The sequence below is a fragment of the Convolutriloba macropyga genome, chromosome 1 (genome assembly GCF_964194025.1).
Source record: "Convolutriloba macropyga chromosome 1, txConMacr16.3, whole genome shotgun sequence".
NCBI classification, from domain to species: domain Eukaryota; kingdom Metazoa; phylum Xenacoelomorpha; order Acoela; family Convolutidae; genus Convolutriloba; species Convolutriloba macropyga.
Window position 1 is genome coordinate 27,427,431 of NC_134468.1, and position 20,991 is coordinate 27,448,421.

At 34.4% G+C, this 20,991-nt stretch overlaps 2 protein-coding genes and 1 non-coding gene across 10 annotated transcripts in view; all 3 read left to right on the top strand.

Moving 5' to 3' along the window:
* The first annotated feature begins 2,939 nt into the window (after positions 1-2,939).
* The window catches only part of LOC142337496 (hydrocephalus-inducing protein-like), a 389,940-nt gene continuing 371,888 nt past the window's right edge, over positions 2,940-20,991 (top strand). For all 8 annotated transcript variants that reach the window (XM_075386772.1, XM_075386789.1, XM_075386781.1 and 5 more), the window contains exons 1-5: positions 2,940-3,152; positions 3,847-3,972; positions 15,409-15,510; positions 18,877-19,029; positions 19,774-19,952. In XM_075386772.1, coding sequence (XP_075242887.1) covers positions 3,057-3,152; positions 3,847-3,972; positions 15,409-15,510; positions 18,877-19,029; positions 19,774-19,952 — 656 coding nt within the window. In that variant the 5' untranslated portion in view covers positions 2,940-3,056. The remainder of the gene's footprint in view (positions 3,153-3,846; positions 3,973-15,408; positions 15,511-18,876; positions 19,030-19,773; positions 19,953-20,991) is intronic.
* LOC142344165 (uncharacterized) lies at positions 8,266-14,079 on the top strand. The gene is made up of 4 exons (XM_075395700.1): positions 8,266-8,278; positions 9,636-9,739; positions 11,793-11,848; positions 13,992-14,079. Exons 1-4 carry the CDS (start codon positions 8,266-8,268, stop codon positions 14,077-14,079), a joined length of 261 nt encoding a protein of 86 aa, XP_075251815.1.
* Positions 19,462-19,534, top strand: Trnar-ucg (transfer RNA arginine (anticodon UCG)). Its single transcript has one exon. It is a non-coding gene; the product is annotated as a tRNA-Arg (tRNA).

Here is a 20,991-nt window from a genome sequence, read left to right on the forward strand (position 1 = left end):
TGCATGTTCTGCTATTGCACTGAATAGCAATAATTTGATGCAATATTTCATCATGCTGGTCATCAGGCATACTTAGCATGCTTTCATCACTTTAGTGCTGTATTTCAATGAGGTATATTTACGTTCTTGACTTGTTGCATAGTTTAACTTGTTTTGGTAGCGATGCAGAATTGGGATGTTCATGGTTTCTGTAGTTGTATCGATCTTCTATCTGGCGCTGGTACGAATTTAAATAGCGTAATGAAATTACTTTTGGTGTAATATTGTTACCGCTTTTTTGTAGTGTGCTGAACTTCGTAAGTTTTCTTAAGTATAAGTTCATATTTTGGCGTAAAATTGATAGATTGATCGATTGACAGTCTTGAAACAAATTTTTAACTGAACAACGCAGATAAATTTTGACTGCAAACCAAAAACGGGTCGAAGGAGAAAAATGAAAAATATTCCTTTTTGTGGAGCAAAAATGAAAGTTAGCTATGTACACTGTCTTGAAAAAGCGGGCTGTTTATGTCAACACTCGCATAGAGTTCTATCGATACTGACTTGCTGATCTCCGCCATATAACTATGAAACTATTAAACAAATTTTGAGTAAGAACACAGTAAACAATTGAGGATTATCTGAGGATTAGCTGCATTAGTAAATAATGTTTTTTCGGACTAGTCTGCAGCTTGAAATTTATAATGATAATAACAATTGAATTCAGATGGCAGAAATTATAAACACTTATTACCGAACATTAATTCAATTCACCACCTATGACGCCATACAAGTCGAAGTACTCTCCAAGAGGTGCCCAAAAAAATCTATATGAACGTGCAGTAACTAATAAAACATACGAGAAACTTTTATCCAAATAATAGGTTCTAACAAGTTTGAATTGAAGAAACTTCATTTTTAGGTGCCAATTTTGGCAAAAGATTTTCTTATGAAAGTTAATTAATCATTTTTATAACCGCAAATCTCAAGTACTTTCTCTGAGTCTGTGTTTTGATTTTTGGTATAGGAACATAGGAACAAGTGACCAAACGGATGACCGCGTTATCGGTAGACAAATGAGGATTATCTTGGGATCAGTTGAATTAGTGTATATTGTTTCTTTCGGACTAGACTGAAATTGGAATTTAAATAATCAGATTCTTTTTTTCACTCTTTCAAAAGTTAAGCGAAGATGTTGGTCTATAGGACGATCTTTACAGATCTCCAGAAAGCCGGTCATTCACTAGAAATACAATGTGTGAAAATGAAGCAAAAAATGCACTGTGAGAAAACGATGCAAAGAAAATGCATCGTTTCAGCAAAAGTGCTGGCGGTGATGATAATCGGGGTCCGTTTAGCATTTTAGGATGATGTACAAACCTAAATTGCAATAATTTTTTTGGTTTTGTTCAGCTCCACAAAATCTCGACTGAAAGTGCTAAAAGAAATCAGAACACCGAATGAAGCTGCGATTAATTACATCTTACAAAATTGAATAATGATCTGATTACTTGTCTCGCTATTGATCAGTAATATAATAGATTTCTATTGCAATTGTCTATTTAATAACACCCATACTACCCATACATCCGTTACTATGTATGCTAAGTCACCTATGAAATAAGTTGTCTCAATTTTGTTTGATAAATGTTGTTATCCTTGTTTTTAATTCATTTTACAAAATTGTGAGTTCATTGTTGTCATTGCACTAAATTTCTGTAGAAAAAAGTGCAAGCACTTTTTTGGTATTTCTTGTTCTTTTTCTGGATCTTTATTTTCTGTTAGTTGTATCGCCTTAATATGTTTATTACTTTTTGGAAGATTTTGCTACTTTGTGCTCTTTCAACCTCTACAAGACTCGTAATAACGTAGCTTGATGGTTACAGAGCTGGAGATAAAGTTGTGACCTAATTGATTTTAAAGAGCGTTTTTTCTTGAAGTTGCTTTTTTTGTCAGTTTCTTTCGGAAGCAAATTTTAATAAGGCTCTGAAATGTGTTTTGAAAATTGTACGACAAATTGCAAGTAGGAGCAGAGGTAACAGTTTCCTTCAAAATCCGAAACATAATTGGAGTTTTTCGGCAAAAGTTGCGAAACAATTAGTTGTTGCTGGCATTTCTTAGCCCGGAGATGGCAGCCCGGTTTTAACGAACAGACCGTAACAGTTTCTACAGTGCAATTCAACCTTTTCGATTTTTTAAAATAAAAAGTTGAAAATTTGATAGTTTTTTTTTTAATTTTCATGCATTTTTAATTGCTCTTGACGAAGTTCATAGCAATTATTGTAAACGCGTGTGTCCCTTTTTTATGCAAATTTTTCGCTTGACAATTTGGCGCTTTTCTTTAGAACATTCTTTGACTTCTCAAGTGACTTTTTTACGCTTTTGTTCATCATTTTTAGTGATCTCTATTTCTCTCACTCCGAAGTAAAGCTTGTTGCTAATATATAATCGGTTGCAGTATAGCAAAAATAAATGAAGCATAGCGCAGTGGTTAGTGCAGGTGCCTATGGATAGGGAGGTCAATGGTCGAATCCTGTTGGGGGCAAGGTTTTTTGCACCCATAAAGAAGAATTGATGTACGCTACAGACCCTGAATTAAATTGCCTCGCCCGTCGTTCAAGAGCAATTCTTCCGACATTTGTCGGTTTAGGTTTCAAACTTTCGTTTCATTTGTAAGCTTTGCAGTATTTTGAATTGAGAGATACCATGACTGATAAAGTTGCCTGCAAAACATTTTTGTTTTCCTAGCGTCAAAAATGAGCCAAATGGAAAGAATTTTGATTAAAAAAATGCCAAAATGTTGGACAATTAGTACGCATTTTTTAGTCTTCAGTTTGGAAATTCATAAGTTTAGGAGCTTGTTTCAGATTCAGTCAGCATTGTTCTCAGTTCAAATAATGTCAAATTAGTCGATATAAATATTTTAATAACAAAATTTAGTTGCCAAAGTTTAGTTTGGCATATTCTGTAGTTAATCTATATTTTTTAGTTTTGTATATGTGAATAACCCTAAATTTGCCGCCTATATAATTCAATACAAGGCGTGCCTGCAGTTATCCTCCAAACCGCTCAGAGGGATGCCGACGACTGTGTTGGCCCCTGGAGGCAAGAGCAAAGTCAAAATCCCTCCCAAGAACCCCCGAATTGTGAAGGAGCCCTTAGAAAAACGACCGGTAAGAAGGAAAGAACTATATATTACTTTCACTTTAACAATATAAATTAGTATTTTGATTTTATTTGCATAAAATAACGTTAATCGATACATGTTTAATTATATTTGATAGAACTTTATGGTTGCAGTTATAACATCAACTTGATCATCGGTATATTTAACATTATGCGTGGTTATGGAGGGATGAGTGATGAGTGTGTGGTTGTGGCATGAGGGTTTTAAAGGATCGAATTCTTAATTGAATTCTTGTCTTGAAACAATTGAGATCGTCAATGCCGATAGATATCATTTGTTAATTTTAAAAGCTGCTGGAACAATAATATTCTGGAAAAATTTCAAGTTTAGGAAAGAACGGGTCAAGAATTCAGCAAACGCTTCTTTAATTGTTTTCCTGAAGTTATTTATTTCGTTTTTGATTTGTTGTTTTTCTGGTGTTTTTCACACCTAAGTGAGTATGTGAGTTCTTTTTGAACGCTTACTTTCAGCCGGCGCGGACAAGTTTCTATATATACTCTGTCATTACTGTTTTTGATCTATTGTCACTCGGATCTACTGTCCAGTCATCATACAAATAATGATAGATCATGCACACATTTCAACCCATTATCTAAATGTAAAAATGAGGGAGGGTTCTTTTGCATTGTTGGGTGCTCAAGAAAGAATATTGATGTTCTATTTTGAAACTACTTGAACAGGTCGTGCCGTCGGAGTGGGTTCGAGTTGCACAGCAGGACACTGAGGAAAAGAGGGAGGACATCACTGAGATCAGAGTGCCCAGAGTGATAGAGCTACTTGACATCAGAGACCAGGGAAACCAGCTAGTATGTCCTCACGCCTAGTTCTTTGCCCTATTTGAACACAGTTTCTGTTCACGTTCAAGTTCATGTTTATTGATTCTCACTGAGCTGTCTGTCGAGGCAACTCGTATGTTAATATTTTGGCCCATGCTGAGATCAAATTATCGTTTAGCTTTGCTCGCATAATTCTAAATAAGAGTTAAGGTAAAATGAATGCACAATGAAAAAACAGCGCAAAGTTTCCCTTAATTTGAACAAACAACAATATCTGACTTTTTTCACTCTTTTTTTAAAATACTAGCAGGCCCGCAAAAGCACAAGAATATCATTCAACAGAAAAGATAGAAGGTTAATAAATCAGATTTCTTATGCACCACCTGGGGCTGGAACCTATTCTCCTCGTTCAAAAGCAATAGGTATTACGTTTCGTCACCGATGTGTTTGGTTTGTGTATATTACCCTATGTGCCAACAATTTTTATTCCAACCACGTTTTCTGCTTTACGATTTTGCATAATTAAGGAGCGCTAAGACTTGTACAGATAACGATATTCTACATGGTGGCATAGTGCAACTCATGTTCTACGTTAGGCTGCATGTTTAAGGAGCGTTTATAACATGCGATGATAAGGAGCTTAAACATGAGAAAGAGAAAAGAGAGAAGAAAGAAACGAAAGAGAAAAGACAGAGGAAAGAGAGAAAACTAACGCAGAAAAAAATAACAGGAGAGATGAGCAAAAGAGAGAAAAGGAGAGAAAACAGAAAAAAAAACAGAACAGAAGAGAAAAGACAGAGAAACAAAACACAAAAAAGACAAATGACAAATAAACGTGAGAAAAGAGAAAAAGAAGCGAAAAAAAAGAAAACCAAGACAAAAGAAAAAGAGAAAAGAAAGAGTAAAGAAAGAGAGAAAAAAGAAATCGAGAAAAGAAAGACAAGAAAAGCAAAAAAGAGAAAAGCAAAAAGAGAAAACAGAGAAAACCGAGAGAAAAGGAGAGACAGAAAAAATCAGAGAGAAAAGAACAGGAAAAAAGAGATGAAATAGAAAAAAAGAGAGAAAAGACAGAGAAAAGCAGAAAAAGAAAAAAGAAAAGCGAGAAAAGAGAGAAGAGAGAAAAAAGGAAAGAAAAAAGACAGGAAAAAAAACAGAAAAGAAACGATAGAGAAAAAAGAAAGAAACGAAAGAAGAAAGAAAGAAAAAGGAAGGCAAAAGAAAAAGAAGAGAAATGAAAAAGAAAAAGAGAAGCAGAAAAGAAGACGAAAACGACATAAAGAAAAATGAGAAAAGCCAGACAGAAAACAGAGGGAGAAAAGAAAGAGAGAATGGCAGAAAGGAAAAAGAAACGCAAGAGAAAGGAAAAACAGAAATGAAGGAGAAAAGAAAACCCTAACGAAAAACGAAAGAGAGGAACCAAAGAGAGGAACAAACGAGAGAAGAATTAGAAAGAAAGGCAAAAAAAGAACAGAAGGGAAAAAGAGAGAAGAATGAAAAAATGAGAAAGAGAAACGAAAAAGAGAAAGGCAGAAAAAAAATAGAAAACAGAGGAAACGAAAGAGAAAAGTCAGCAAAAGAAAAGAGCAGAAAAGGGACAGGGAAAAAAGAGAAACAAAAGACACAAATGAGAAAAGCGAAGAGAAAAGCAAGTGAGAGAAGAAAGACAGAAAAGAAAGAGAAAAACAAGATATAAAAAAGAAAGAAAGTAAGAGAAAAGAAAGCGAAAGGAAGGAGAGAAACGAAATAGAAAAGAGACTGAAAAGAAAGACCGAAAGGAAAGAAAAAACAAGAGAGAAAAGGAAAGAAAAAAGACAGAAAAGAAAAGGCAGACAAATGAAAAAGAAAATACAAAAATAAAGGGAAACGGAGAAATGAAAGCGAAAAGCAATTCGGAAAAGAAAAATTCAGAACAAAAATGAAAGAAAGAAAAGAAAAAGAAAGGCAGAAAAAAGGAGATAAAGAGAAAAGAAGGCAACAATGGAAAGAAGAAAGGATTAAAAGAAAAAAGAAAAAGAGAAAAGAAGGACGGAAACGAATGACAGAAAAGAAAGTGAAAAGCAAAACAGAAAAGAAAGAGAGAAAACGAAGAAGAAGGGCTGACAAGAAAGCTAAAAGCTAGAGACAAAGAAAAAACAGAAAGGAAAGAGAAAATAGCAAACAATTGAAGAAAAACCTAAAAAGGGAACGAAAGAGAAGAATGGGAGAGAAAGGTAAAAAACGAAAAGAACGAGAATAGAAGGTGAAAAAAAAAGAGAAAGTAAACAAACAAAAGAGAAGAAAGCCAGAAAGGCAAAAGCGAAAAGAACACAACACAAAGAGGGAAGAGCAAAGAAATACAGCAACGAAAGACAGGAAAGAGAAAACCAAGAGAGAAAAGAGAAAAGAAAGACAGCAAAGAAGAAGATAAAAAATAGACGAAAACGAAAGAGAAAAGAAAGCGAAAGGAAGGAGAGAAACGAAATAGAAAAGAGACTGAAAAGAAAGTCCGAAAGGAAAGAAAAAACAAGAGAGAAAAGGAAAGAAAAAAGACAGAAAAGAAAAGGCAGACAAATGAAAAAGAAAATACAAAAATAAAGGGAAACGGAGAAATGAAAGCGAAAAGCAATTCGGAAAAGAAAAATTCAGAACAAAAATGAAAGAAAGAAAAGAAAAAGAAAGGCAGAAAAAAGGAGATAAAGAGAAAACAAGGGAACAATGGAAAGAAGAAAGGATTAAAAGAAAAAAGAAAAAGAGAAAAGAAGGACGGAAACGAATGACAGAAAAGAAAGTGAAAAGCAAAACAGAAAAGAAAGAGAGAAAACGAAGAAGGGCTGACAAGAAAGCTAAAAGCTAGAGACAAAGAAAAAACAGAAAGGAAAGAGAAAATAGCAAACAATTGAAGAAAAACCTAAAAAGGGAACGAAAGAGAAGAATGGGAGAGAAAGGTAAAAAACGAAAAGAACGAGAATAGAAGGTGAAAAAAAGAGAAAGTAAACAAACAAAAGAGAAGAAAGCCAGAAAGGCAAAAGCGAAAAGAACACAACATAAAGAGGGAAGAGCAACGAAAGACAGGAAAGAGAAAACCAAGAGAGAAAAGAGAAAAGAAAGACAGCAAAGAAGAAGATAAAAAATAGACGAAAACGAAAGAGAAAAGAAAGCGAAAGGAAGGAGAGAAACGAAATAGAAAAGAGACTGAAAAGAAAGACCGAAAGGAAAGAAAAAACAAGAGAGAAAAGGAAAGAAAAAAGACAGAAAAGAAAAGGCAGACAAATGAAAAAGAAAATACAAAAATAAAGGGAAACGGAGAAATGAAAGCGAAAAGCAATTCGGAAAAGAAAAATTCAGAACAAAAATGAAAGAAAGAAAAGAAAAAGAAAGGCAGAAAAAAGGAGATAAAGAGAAAAGAAGGCAACAATGGAAAGAAGAAAGGATTAAAAGAAAAAAGAAAAAGAGAAAAGAAGGACGGAAACGAATGACAGAAAAGAAAGTGAAAAGCAAAACAGAAAAGAAAGAGAGAAAACGAAGAAGAAGGGCTGACAAGAAAGCTAAAAGCTAGAGACAAAGAAAAAACAGAAAGGAAAGAGAAAATAGCAAACAATTGAAGAAAAACCTAAAAAGGGAACGAAAGAGAAGAATGGGAGAGAAAGGTAAAAAACGAAAAGAACGAGAATAGAAGGTGAAAAAAAAGAGAAAGTTAACAAACAAAAGAGAAGAAAGCCAGAAAGGCAAAAGCGAAAAGAACACAACATAAAGAGGGAAGAGCAAAGAAATACAGCAACGAAAGACAGGAAAGAGAAAACCAAGAGAGAAAAGAGGAAAGAAAGACAGCAAAGAAGAAGATAAAAAATAGACGAAAACGAAAGAGAAAAGAAAGCGAAAGGAAGGAGAGAAACGAAATAGAAAAGAGACTGAAAAGAAAGACCGAAAGGAAAGAAAAAACAAGAGAGAAAAGGAAAGAAAAAAGACGGAAAAGAAAAGGCAGACAAATGAAAAAGAAAATACAAAAATAAAGGGAAACGGAGAAATGAAAGCGAAAAGCAATTCGGAAAAGAAAAATTCAGAACAAAAATGAAAGAAAGAAAAGAAAAAGAAAGGCAGAAAAGAAGGAGATAAAGAGAAAAGAAGGCAACAATGGAAAAAAGAAAGGATTAAAAGAAAAAAAAAGAGAAAAGAAGGACGGAAACGAATGACAGAAAAGAAAGTGAAAAGCAAAACAGGAAAGAGAGAAAACGAAGAAGAAGGGCTGACAAGAAAGCTAAAAGCTAGAGACAAAGAAAAAACAGGAAGGAAAGAGAAAATAGCAAACAATTGAAGAAAAACCTTAAAAGGGAACGAAAGAGAAGAATGGGAGAGGAAGGTAAAAAACGAAAAGAACGAGAATAGAAGGTGAAAAAAAAGAGAAAGTAAACAAACAAAAGAGAAGAAAGCCAGAAAGGCAAAAGCGAAAAGAACACAACATAAAGAGGGAAGAGCAAAGAAATACAGCAATGAAAGACAGGAAAGAGAAAACCAAGAGAGAAAAGAGAAAAGAAAGACAGCAAAGAAGAAGATAAAAAATAGACGAAAACGAAAGAGAAAAGAAAGCGAAAAGAAAAGAAAAGGAGAGAAGAAGACAGAAAATATAGAAAGGCATCGAAACGAAAGAAAATAATGAAAAAGAGTAGAGAAAGCGAGAAAAGCAAATGAGAAATGAAGAGAATAGGGAAAGAAGAGAAAAGCAAGAGAGAAAGGCAGAAATAAAAGACAGAATAGAAAGAGAAAACAAAACTATACAGAGAAAAGAGACAGAAACGAAAGATAGAGAAAGAAGAAAGAGAAAAAAATGCAGAAGAAACTCAGAACAGAAAGAGAAAAGCAAAAGAAAGAAAAAAGGGAAAGGAAAGCAAAAAGAACGAAAACCTGAAGAAGAAAATGAAAGAGAAGAAGGAAGAAAAAGTAAGAAGGATTAGAAAAAGAGGCAAAAAAAGAAAAAAAGAATAGAAGAAACCGAAAAAACAAAGAAACAAAAGAGAAAAAAGGCAGAAAAAAGAAGAGAAAAGAGAAAAGAAACAAAAGAGAAAAGAAAAGAAAAAGAGAAGCAAAAGCGAAGAGAGACAGAAAAGAACGAGAAAGAAACGAGAGAGAGGAGAGAAAAAACACAAAAAAAACAGAAAAGAGAAGAAACTAAGAAAAAAAGAAGATAAGGAGAGAAAACAAAGCGAGAAAAGCAAATCAGAAAAGAAGAAAAGAAAGTGAAGAGAAACGCAGAATACAAATGGCGAGAAAAAAGACAGAAAAGAAAGAGAAAATGAAACATACAGAGAAAAAAACGAAAGATAGAGAAAGAAGAGAAAAGCGAGAAAACAAAAGGCAGAAGAAAGGCAGAAAAAAGGAGAAAAACAGAAATGAGAGCGAGAAAAAAACAAGAAAGAGATAAAAGAAAGGTAGAAGAAGAGAAGAAAGAGAACAGAAAAAAGAGACAAAAGACAGAAAAGAAAGAAAAGCCAGAGAGAAATAAGAGAGAAAAGAAAGAGCGAAAAGAAAGTAAAGGCAGAAAAGAAAGAGAGGAAAAAAGGGAAAGAGGAAAAGAAAGACAGGAACGAAAGACAGAAAAGAAAGAGAGAAGCGAGAGAGGAGAGAGAGGAAATAATGAGAAAGAACGAGAAACTGAAGCGAGAAACGAGAGAGAAGAAGAAAAGAGGGCAAAAAGAATGAGAAACGCAGAAAAAAAACAGAAAACAAAGCGAGAAACGAAAGACAAAAAAGAGAGAAGCGAGAGAGAAGAAAAATGAGAAAGAACGAAAAACTGAAGCGAGAAACGAAAGAAGAACAAAAGAGGGCAAAAAGAATGAGAAAGCAGAAAAAAGAACAAAAACAAAGCGAGAAACTAAAGAGGGAAGAGAACAAGACAAAACAAAGACAAAAGAAAAACCGACAGGAAATACAGAAAAGAGAGAAAAGCAAGACAGCAAAGCAAGAGATAAACGAAAGAGTGAAAAAAAAAGATGAGAAAAGACAGACATAAAAGTGAAAAAAAAGAGAATAGAAAGAGAAAAGAAAGAAAAGAGCAAAGAAAGACAGAAAAGAAAGAGAAAAGGTAAGAGCAAAGAAAGCGAAAAGAAAGAAAGAAGCCAAAGAAAAGAGAGACAGATAAAAAAGAGAGAAATGAGAGACAAAATACAGAAAAAGACAAAAGAGAGAAAAGACAGAAGCTAAAAAAAGAACTGAAAAAGATAAGGAGAGAAAAGAAAGCGAGAAAAGCAAATCAGAAAAGAAGGAAAAAGAAAAGAAAAACAGGATACAAATGGAAAGAAAAATCGAGAAAAGAAAAAAAAGAAACAATACCGAGAAAAGAGAAAGAAACGAAAGATAAAGAAGAGAAAAGCAAGAAAAGAAAAAGCAGAAAAAATAGAAAAACAGAAATGAGAGCGAGAGAAAAAAGAAGAAAGAGATAAAAGAAAGGTAGAAGAAGAGAAGAAAGAGAACAGAAAAAAGAGACAAAAGACAGAAAAGAAAGAAAAGCCAGAGAGAAAAATAAGAGATAAAAGCAAGAGAGAAAAGAAAGAAACAAAAGAAAGGAAAGGCAGAAAAGAAGGACAGGAAAAAGGGAAAGAGCAAAAGAAAGACAGCAACAAAAGACAGAAAAGAAAGAGAGAAGTGAGAGAGAAGAGAGAAAAATGAGAAAGAACCAGAAACTGAAGCAAGAAACGAGAGAGAAGAACAAAAGAAGGCAAAAAAATGAGAAAGGCAGAAAAAAGAACAGAAAAGAAAGCCAGCAAAGAAAGACGGAAGAGAAAAAGACAAAACAAAGACCAAAGACAGAGAAGGAAATAGACAGGAAATACCAACAGACAGGAAATACCGAAAAGACAGAGAAGCAAGACATAAAAGCAAGAGATAAACGAAAGAGAGAAAAGATAGAAGAGAAAAAGAGAGAGAGAAAACAGGGAAAAAATAGAATAGAAAGAGAAAAGAAAAAGAAAGAAAAGAAAGACAACAGAAAATAGCAACAAAGAAAAAAGTCAAAAAAGAAACGAGAAACTAAAGTGTAGCGAACGAGGAACGAAAGAGAAAAAAGAATGAGAGAAAGAAAGACAGATAAAAAAGAACAGAAAAGGAAGAAATATAGAAAAGAGAGAACAAGTAAAGACAAAAGGGGGAGAATAAAGAGCGAGAGAGAAAAGAGATACAAAAAAGAACGGAAAGAGAAACAATAACAAAAGACAAAAGAAAGAGAAAAGCGAAAGAGAGAAAAGAAAGAGAAAGGCAGAAATTAGGAGAGAAGAAAGAGAAAAAAAGACACAAAAGAAAGAGAGAAGCGAGAGAGAAGAGAGAGAAAAATGAGAAAGAACGAGAAACTGAAGCGAGAAACGAGAGAGAAGAAAAGAGGGCAAAAAGAATAAGAAACGAAAAAAGAACAGAAAACAAAGCGCGAAATGAAAGACAGAAAAGAAAGACAGAAACGAGAGAAGAGAGAAAAAAATGAGAAAGAACGAGAAACAGGAGAGAAGAATAAAAGAGGGCAAAAAGAATGAGAAAGGCAGAAAAAAGAACAGAAAACAAAGCGAGAAACGAAAGACAAAAAAAAGAGAGAAGCGAGAGAGAAGAGAGAAAAATGAGAAAGAACGAGAAACTGAAGCGAGATACGAGAGAGAAGAAGAAAAGAGGGCAAAAAGAATGAGACACACAAAAAAGAACAGAAAAGAAAGCGAGCAAATAAAGACGGAAGAGAAAAAGACAAAACAAAGGCCAAAGAAAGACAGACAGGAAATACTGAAAAGAGAGAAGCAAGACATAAAAGCAAGAAGCAAGAGATAAACGAAAGAGAGAAAAGATAGAAGAGAAAGACAGACAGGAGAAAACTGGAAAAAAAAGAGAATAGAAAGAGAAAAGAAAGAAAAAGAAAGGAGAAAAGAAAGACAACAGAAAAAAGCAACAAAGAAAAAAAGTCAAAAAAGAAACCAGAAACTAAAGTGCAGCGAACGAGGAACGAAAGAGAAAAACGAATGAAAAAAAGAAAGACAGATAAAAAGAACAGAAAAGAAAGAAATATAGAAAAGAAAAAACAAGTAAAGAGAAAGGGGGAGAAAAAAGAGCGAAAGAGAGAAAAGAGATACAAAAAAAACGGAAAGAGAAACAATATACAAAAGACAAAAGAAAGAGAAAAGCGAAAGAGAGAAAAGAAAGAGAAAGGCAGAAAACAGGAGAGAAGAAAGAGAAAAGAAAGACAGAAAAGAAAGAGACAATAGAAAAAAGTAACAAGACAGATAAGAGAGAAAAGACAGAGAAACGAAAGAACGAAACGCAAGAAAGAACAAAGACAACTGAAAAACAGAAAAGAAAACAAAGAGAGAAAAGAAAGAGAAAAGCAAGAGAGTAAAGAAAGACACGAAAAAAAGAAAAGCCGAAAAGAAGGATAGAAAAAAGAGGAAAGAGAAAAGAGAAAGACAAACGAAAAACAGAAAAGGCAGACAGGAAAAACAGAAAAGAGAAAAAAGCAAGAGAGAAAAGCAAGAGAAACGAAAGAGAGAAAAGAAAGAAGAGAACAGACAGACAGAAGATAACAGAAAAAAAACGAATAAAAAGAGAAAAGAAAGCAACAGAACGGAGAAAAGAAAGAAACGAAAGACAGAAAAGAAAGCGAGAAAAGAAAGACGAAAGAGAAAAAAAACAAAAGAAAGGGAAAAGAAAGACAAAAAACACAGACAGAAACAGAAAATAGAGAAAAGCAAGGGATAATCGAAAGAGAAAATAGAAAGAAACAGAATGAAAAGAAAGAAACAGAAGGGAGAACAATTCAGAAAAGAAAAAGAAAAGCAAGAGAGAAAAGAGCGACAGAAAAAAAACAGAGAAAGGAACGACAGAAAAGAATGAGAAAAGCAAAAAAGAACAACAGAAAGGAAAAAAGATACGAGAAACTAAATAGAAGCGGAAGAGGAACAAAGCGAAAAAAGAATGAGAAAAAGAAAGACATAAAAGAACAGAAAAGAAAGAGAGAGATAGAGAGAAAAGAAAGAAAAAGACAAAAGAGAGAAAAGACAGAAAAGGAATACAGAAAACAAAAAGAAAAGCCAAAGGCAGACAGAAAAAAGCAACAGAAAAGCACGACAGAAAAGAAAGAAAAGCAAAAAAGAAAAACAGAAAGGAAAAGAAGATGCGAGAAACGAAAGAGAAGCGGAAGAGGAACAAAGAGAGAAAAAAGAAAAAAAGAGAGAAAAGACAGAGAAACGAAAGAAAAAGATAAAAACAAATGAAAAGACAGAAAAGAAAAAGCAAAAAGAAGAAAGAGAGAAAAGAAAAAACGAAAGAGAAAGGTAGAAAAGAAGAACAGAAAAAAAGAAAAGAAAGACCAACGAAAGACAGAAAAGACAGTCCGGAAATACAGAAAAGAGAGAGAAAAGCAAGAGATAAACGAAAGAGAAAAGAAAGAAGAGACCAGACAGACACAAGAAAACCGAAAAAAAAGCGAATAGAAGGACAAGAAAGAAACAGAAGGGAGAAAAGAGACAGAAATGAAAGACAGAAAAGAAAGCGAGAAAAGAAAGACGGAAGAGAAAACAAAAAGAGAAAGGAAAGACAAAAAAGACAGACATGAAATACAGAAAAGAGAATGAAAAGCAAGAGAAAAAGCAGGAGATAATCGAAACAGAGAAAAGAAAGAAGAAAATACACAGACAGACGAAAACAACAAAAAAAATCGAATAGAAAGAGAAAAGAATCAAAAGCGAAAAAGGACAGACAGAAAAAAAAGAGAAAAGCAAGAGAGAAAAGAAAGACAGAAAAAAAGCATCAGAGAAAAGAACGACTGAAAAGAAAGAGAAAAGCAAAAGAAGAAAAACAGAAGGGAAAAAAGATACGATAAACTCCAGACAAGCGGAAGAGAAACAAAGAGAAAAAAGAATGAGAAAAAGAAAGACAGACAAAAAGAACAGGAAAGAGAGAGAAAGAGAAAAAAAGATGAAAGAAAAAAAACAAAAGATAAAAGACAGAAAAAGAATACAGAAAAGAAAGAAAGAAAAGCGAAAGAGAGGGAGAAACAAAAGAGCGAAAGAAAAAAGAATGACAGAAAGAAACAGAAAAACGAAAGAGAGAGAAGATATACAGAAAAAGACAGAAGAAAGAAAAGAAAAGACAGAAGAAAGAGAAAAGAAATCGCAACAACCTTTGTTGAGGATTTAAAAAAGCTACACAAAATCTTGACCTTGTTGCATTTCTATCTAGGTGATTTAAATTTCTTTATTTTTTTATCATTTAAATGGACAATTTTTCATCTCCGATTACATTTCTGACATTTACATAAAGAACCTTTATTCTGTCAATATCTGTGATGCATCGCACATGTCAAGGACTGTTTTCGTGTGACAAAATTTTCGGCGATGGAATAATTTTTTTATAAGCAGGTTTTCAGTCATTGACCTATTTTTGCACCCGCAGTGTTTCGGTCGTTGACCTTTTTGGTACAGGCAGGTTTTCGGACATTGGCAGATTTTCGTTCAATGCCCTATTTTTGCATCTACGGCTAATCATTCATTGATCTTTACGGCATAGGTAGCTTTTCAGTCATTGACCTATTCTTGCATCCGCAGTTTTTCGGTCGTTGACCTTTTTGGCACAGGCAGCTTTTCGGACATTGGCAGCTTTTCGGTCAATGACCTATTTTTGCATCCAGGGCTAATCAGTCATTGACCTTTACGGCATAGGTAGCCTTTCGGTCAAAGACTATTCTGGCAATGGCAAGTTTTCGGTCATTGACCTTTTTCAAAAGGCATGCAAAACGCTGTGGCGCATGTCTCAGGGGCCTTACAACATGTGAAGATTAGGAGCATAAAGATGGTGATAGAGATGCTTTTCAGCAAAGGATTTAGCCTAGTGGTTAGCGAACGTTTTTATACCCTGATTGAACTCAACAGACCCCGGTTCGAATCCACCTCGCAGCACTCAAAATGCATGCAAAACGCTAGGCTGCATGTTTAAGGGACGCTAAAACATGTGAAGATTAGGAGCTTCAACATGGTGACATAGCATTCGAGTTAGAATTAATATATAGATGGGATCTTTTCTGCTAGCGCCCCCCGCTTAGTTAGGCACCCCCCATTTATAACTGTGTAAACATATTGTTAAAGCTAAGTAATCTTTTACGTGAACATATATGAGCAATATGCATTTACTAAAAGCTAGCACAGCTATGGTTTGAAAGTATTACGTATTCAACCAAAATTTGTTGCATATAACGTAAGCATCAATACAAATTTATGTATTAGATCATTTTTTGTGTTATCGGCTACAACAAGGGCTTGAATTTTTAAAACTTTTTAAGGAAACTATTCTGAAAGTGCCTTCAATCTACCTAGACACATGTTTCAATGAATTGCAAATATTGCTCTTACAATTCGCGAAAAATTAGATTTTGGGGGGTGTAAATTTATCGGCTATGTAAGGCTGGGGGGCGCTGGCAGAAAAGATCCAAATTTTCATATACAGTTTTACTGGTTTCTGTATTATTTTTAGAATTGTGGCGTACCCTTAGACGAGCCTTTGTTCCAACCCTTCCCCAGTGAGATTATCTACCAGAAGTTTGAGCCATGCAAAGTCTACGAGCAAAGTTTACAGGTAAGTTGACTGCACTATTAATTAACATTTAGCGTACAATGAAAAGCCTAATGATGAAATTAATTCGGCTGTGTATTATGAGCTTATTTTAAAATACAAAAATTGCTGCCTGTCTAATATTTTGCATATTTCAAGGAATTTTTAATATTTATTCTTCCGACCCACTTTAGTGGGGGAAGAACTATAAACTCAAATGGGTTTTTTTGTTTAGTTAATTTTTGCCGATCGATATAATCATCGTACAGAATTGTGACTGGTATCATGGAAAACCCGTCCAGCATAGAATATAGAATTTATATTTTTTAAATTTCGCTTTTTACAGGGTGTTAACGAGATTTTAAGTTTTGTGAACATTCGGTCGAATTACGTTGCTTCCGTTCAAATTGTCCGTAAATTTTGTCCCAATTTTTGTCAGTTTTGCTAAAAATATGTCAAAAATTGTAAACGGTAGTGTTATTGGTTTTATGTTTAAAGATAGAGGAGGGTTGCTGGATTGTTCCATCCGAGTTTTTAGCTAGAATTTATGCTAAATTGTTCATAATTCAAATTTTTTTGTTAAAAATGGGACCAAATATGCTTTTTGTAGTCCATTTTTTTAAAAAATAATTGGAAGTAGACACCTAAAAAAATTGATTACAGAAAAATTTCGTTTTTTTTTGGTATACTGAAAAATTTCGTTTAAAAATTGATCTACTTCGCAACCATTTCAATAATCAAGTCTTTTGATAGATGAGTGGCAATATAGAATATCAGGGCTGATCTTAATCTCACAATGAATCTTAACTGTAAAAAATTCTAAATTTTAATGGGCGTGGTCTTTTTTTTAAATATTTCCGCATTTATAATTATTTATGTAAATACTGACAAGAATTTCAAATCAGGGCTCAATTATTGACAGATACTGTTTTCAAAAAATGAGAACCAACGAAGAAATTTTATGGTTTCAGATTTAAGCTAATTGTTTTAATGGCTCTGACCAAATGTTTGGTCAATTTTTCCGGACTTCTTATTTTTTGCTTTTATTTGTTATTCATTTTGTAGTCCATTGACTTAGTCTTCCCAATCAGTGATTCAATTGGACTCTTCGGGAGGTGTAAGTGAAGCTTTCAACTTTTACCTAAGGTCTCTGTTGACTTTGAATATATTTGTTTTAAGGAAAAGTTGATGAATTTTTGAACTTTGCCAATATTTAATCTTATTTCTCTCAAGTTCTGGAGTAGTACCAGTAAATACAGGCAAAACGCATTTCCTGTGAGTTATAAATTAAGGCCGGCAATGGCTTTGTATTTAACTAATGGTTTCCTTGTTTTTATACTACGGGTTCTTGATTTTTCTCTCGATATTTGAGAATAATAATAAATGTACATTCTAATAGTTAATTTTTGACTGGTCGAATTATCACATTATTGGCATTTTTAACTGAAGGAATGCATAGTTGGTAAATTTCAGAGCGTGACGAGAATGCGCAACTGAATATGTTAATGGTGTTTGTTGAATAGTTTGTATTTGGCTTAGACATCTTTCTCTCGCAAAATTCAGTGTATTTTTTTTATTTTTGCCTGTTGTTGTCTTTCTTTTGGTTGCTATATGACATATACCTCTCAGATGCTTCCCAATACAAATAATTGAAACTTTTCGAAGATTTCAGTTTATAAATAACTGTTTGAATGACTTTCAATTAATTTTTTTAAAAAACAAAATGAAAGATTTTTTCAACTGTCTCCTTTTTGCTCTTGTTTTTGTCGTCATTTAATTCAACCTCATTAATAAGAAGTGTCAGCTACTTTTGTTGATTCAAATATTAGTTCCTCTGTTGGTTATATGTTTTGACTGATGGCATCGACCATTTAATTTTATAGATCTTTGATTTTTCGATACTTTTCACTGTTTTGGTTTCTTGTTGTCATTTCTACATAGTCCTTTTTCAAGGAAGGCCCGTTGATGTTCAGATGAGAAAGAAATGATGACTTTCATTTCTGGCAGATAATATGTTATAATCAACCTTCAACACTGTTGTGTAAAATTGTTTGTGAAGTTTTTGCTTCTGCCTGTTTTTATTTTGTAGTCTTGTGACTTAGTCTCATTGACAAAAAGCGCATTTGGCTTCCTGAGGTGCTGCAAAGTAATCCATCTCCGATGTCTTATTTCTTTTGAAAATAGTTGTTTAACGTTTTGGATTTTCGAGCTTCGCAATTTTTTAAAAATAACTTTCGTTTGTTTTGTAGCTTAGTCTCTGTAACGAAATGTCGAAACCCGTTTCCAGTGAGCTATAATTAAATCTTTATAATGGTTTTAGTTTCAACCATTTGTTTCTCGGCTTTGTTACTGTGAGAGTTCATAAATTGTTTTTGATTTCTATATTTGTACATTTTATTGGATTTTTCCTGGCTTTTTGAAATATAACGCTAATGGTAGGTAACATTGGTTTTGCAAAAATTGCGCAATTGAACATTTTGAGGTTCTTTGTGACAAACTTGTGGCTTCACTACCATTTTCACTAACTTACGGCTTCACTACCATTTTCGTGCAAGTTTATTTGAAACTTTTTTTGCGGTTTTGTCCTGCTTTTTGTAGTCGTATGACGTACACTGCATAATGATGGGTCGCAATTGCTTCTTATAGAGATATGAATGGACATTTTAGTGATTATAGTTATTATATAATAATTTTAATCACTTTGAAATAATTTGTTTTCAGAAATAGATTTTTTTGAACTTCGCCCCTTTTGTCCAGCTGTTATACAGTCGCATTGAGGACAGGTCCCATATCTTTTCTACTGAAGTATAGGTCAATTTGTTTTGTTTAGGTTTTATCTGACGCGATTTTGATTTTTTTTTATTTTTTCCGTTTGTGCCCCCCCCCCCTCCCAGTACGTTTTGCAACCCCCAATTAGAGAAAACATATCATTACAAAGTAATTTTTGTGAAAATATGGCACTTGCGTCTGGGGGCACAAACGGAAAAGATGCTTTTTTAATCATAGGCATCAAGTTTTGGTCGTAATTAATGTTTGTTATTTGATTTTATTATTGTCTTTTCTAGTAGTCCTATTAATAACAAGTTTCATCGACCCCTTAACTTGGCTTTATTTATTCCATTAGTGCTTCGTTGAATGATATGTATGTTTTTGAACGTTTTCTATCTCACCCTCATTTGGTAGCCAATCAAGTCAAGTATGTGGATGAGCGGGGTTTGAGCATTATGTGCAAACGCACATTACCGACCCTCCTTGTTCCATTTGTACTTGCTCTATCTCATTTTAACGGCTCAGTTCGTTTCAACAGCTTATCAATCATTATAACTGAGAATTAATTTCAAAACAAGATAATTTACTCAGTCATCCGTCATCTTGATGTTAACATTTTAGCTGCGGAACAACGACCAGAGTGCGCGCCTGGTGAAAGTGACCCACGAGAGCTCCGCCTACTTCAAAATCATTCCACCCAAGAACCCAGGGGACAAAGTGGCACCCGGGATGACTTGCACATTTAAAATACAGTTCTTGCCAGACGAGCGGAAGGTAAGGATGTAGATGTCTAGACATGTCATTGAGCAATGGAAAAGATCGAGCATAAAGGATGAAAAGCCTCTTTTTGTGAAAAGAATACACCCGATTACTGCTACTTCAATTACTTCAATGGTTGCACAAACTGAAAAGATCCAAGTTCTCTCTTAAGGGTAAATTTACCTGAACTTTATTTAGTGTATGGCACAACCGGAAAAGATCTCTTGGTATTGCTACAGTCCCAAATACTCCCCTTTCAGAATAGCTATAATAAAAACGCATCCGTTATGACTTCGAGTCATTGTGAAGGAGAGAACCAACATATGCTCTTTTCTATTATGTACAATCCGGGTGCTTTTACGGATAACAAAATGTAATTTGTTTGCGTTGATCGCGAGTTGCTTTTGTGAATCAAATATAGTTGTGGTCGGAAGACCATGTAACCAAGGCCGCATAGCCTAACGGATAAGGCGTCTGACTTCGAATCAGAAGATTGGGGGTTCGAATCCCTCTGTGGTCGATCTTTTTTGATGCTGCTCAGTAAACCACTTATGTAAAGATGTAAATCAATTGCATGATGCCATAATCTAACTATAAGAAGAAATAAATAGGAGGAATGCATTTGAAATTCTTAATAGCATATTGCGGAGACAGTATATAAAATACGTTACGCCCACTAACAAGATTAACAGAAGATAACTGATTTGTGCTCTAAATGACAGATTCAAGGAGATACGTGAGTATAAATAATGTTTGAAGGACTACCTACACGAGATAGTGGTGGTGACTGATAGAGAGAAATTCGCCATCCCCATCCGGGCCATCAACGGCAGAGCCATCCTCGACTTCCCAGATGAGGTCAAGTTCTCCCCCAACCCAGTGAAGAACACTGCCTGTAAGACACTCTTCGTGCGCAACATCGGTGACCGGGAGTGCAGGTACGGTGATGAAATGCGTTTTGATTAAATGACCCTAAAAGTGAATGCTCTTTTAATTTCAAGATTTTTATTGAGGGGTTGGAAGTTCAATTCTTAATACCGAGTCTTAGCAGTTAAAAACTGGCGGTGAAGTACGCCGATGGCAACGCTAAACAAAAAAAATAAGCAAGGGGGCCATCTCTTCTCTTCATTATTTTAGGTATCTTATTCTGTTTTGCCCCCCCCCGCCTAGTGTATCAAATTTGGCTGGGCTGCTACAGATCACACAATACGGGATCTCTTTCTGTATGCCAGTCAAACTTGACAAAAGATATAACAAATCGAAGGCAAAGATATCTCCTTCGATGCCAGTCAAACTTGACAAAAGATATAACAAATCGAAGGCAAATCGAGAGAAGATCTCTTCTCTTCATTATTTTAGGTATCTTATTCTGTTTTGCCCCCCCCCCCCCCCCGCCTAGTGTATCAAATTTGGCTGGGCTGCTACAGATCACACAATACGGGATCTCTTTATGTATGCCAGTCAAACTTGACAAAAGATATAACAAATCGAAGGCAAAGATATATGCCTAAGACCTGTCTGTGCTATAAGTCTCAATTTAAAGTAGTTGGGGGGCTGAAAGTATTTAATTTATAAAAGAGTAAATATAAAATTACAGCTTACTAATTACCAGTTGTGTAGTGATGAAATGGAGGTGAGCTGCTGGGCGATCGTTCACTTGGGTGTTTCTTCAGTTATGTTATTTGTCGAAAAAGAAAGTTATAAAATTAAATCTGGAATTATTTGTCTAAGTTATTAAACATTTTTGTTCGACTATTTTATTGTTAAAGTGAAGTTAAATTTTGAGAAAAATGAAAGCAGTTGTCTGCTGCTTGTTTCTGGGAGTGATTTCTGTCTCTCTAATTTTATTCCGTCCCACTTCGCTGAGAGAAACAATTAATTCCTCTCAGCTCCGTTTGGGCCGATAGGGAGCGAATCACAAACTCACGTTCATAGTGAGGTGCTTCTTAATTTTCCTATTGGCCGAGAAGGCAAGAG

Coding starts and splice junctions, on each gene's coding strand:
- LOC142344165 (XM_075395700.1), top strand. Junction 9,740..11,792: donor CGAAAGAAGAACAAAAGAGG/GCAAAAAGAATG, acceptor AGAAAGAGAAAA/GAAAGAAAAAGAAAGGAGAA. Junction 11,849..13,991: donor AAAAGCAACAAAGAAAAAAA/GTCAAAAAAGAA, acceptor AACGAAAGAGAG/AGAAGATATACAGAAAAAGA.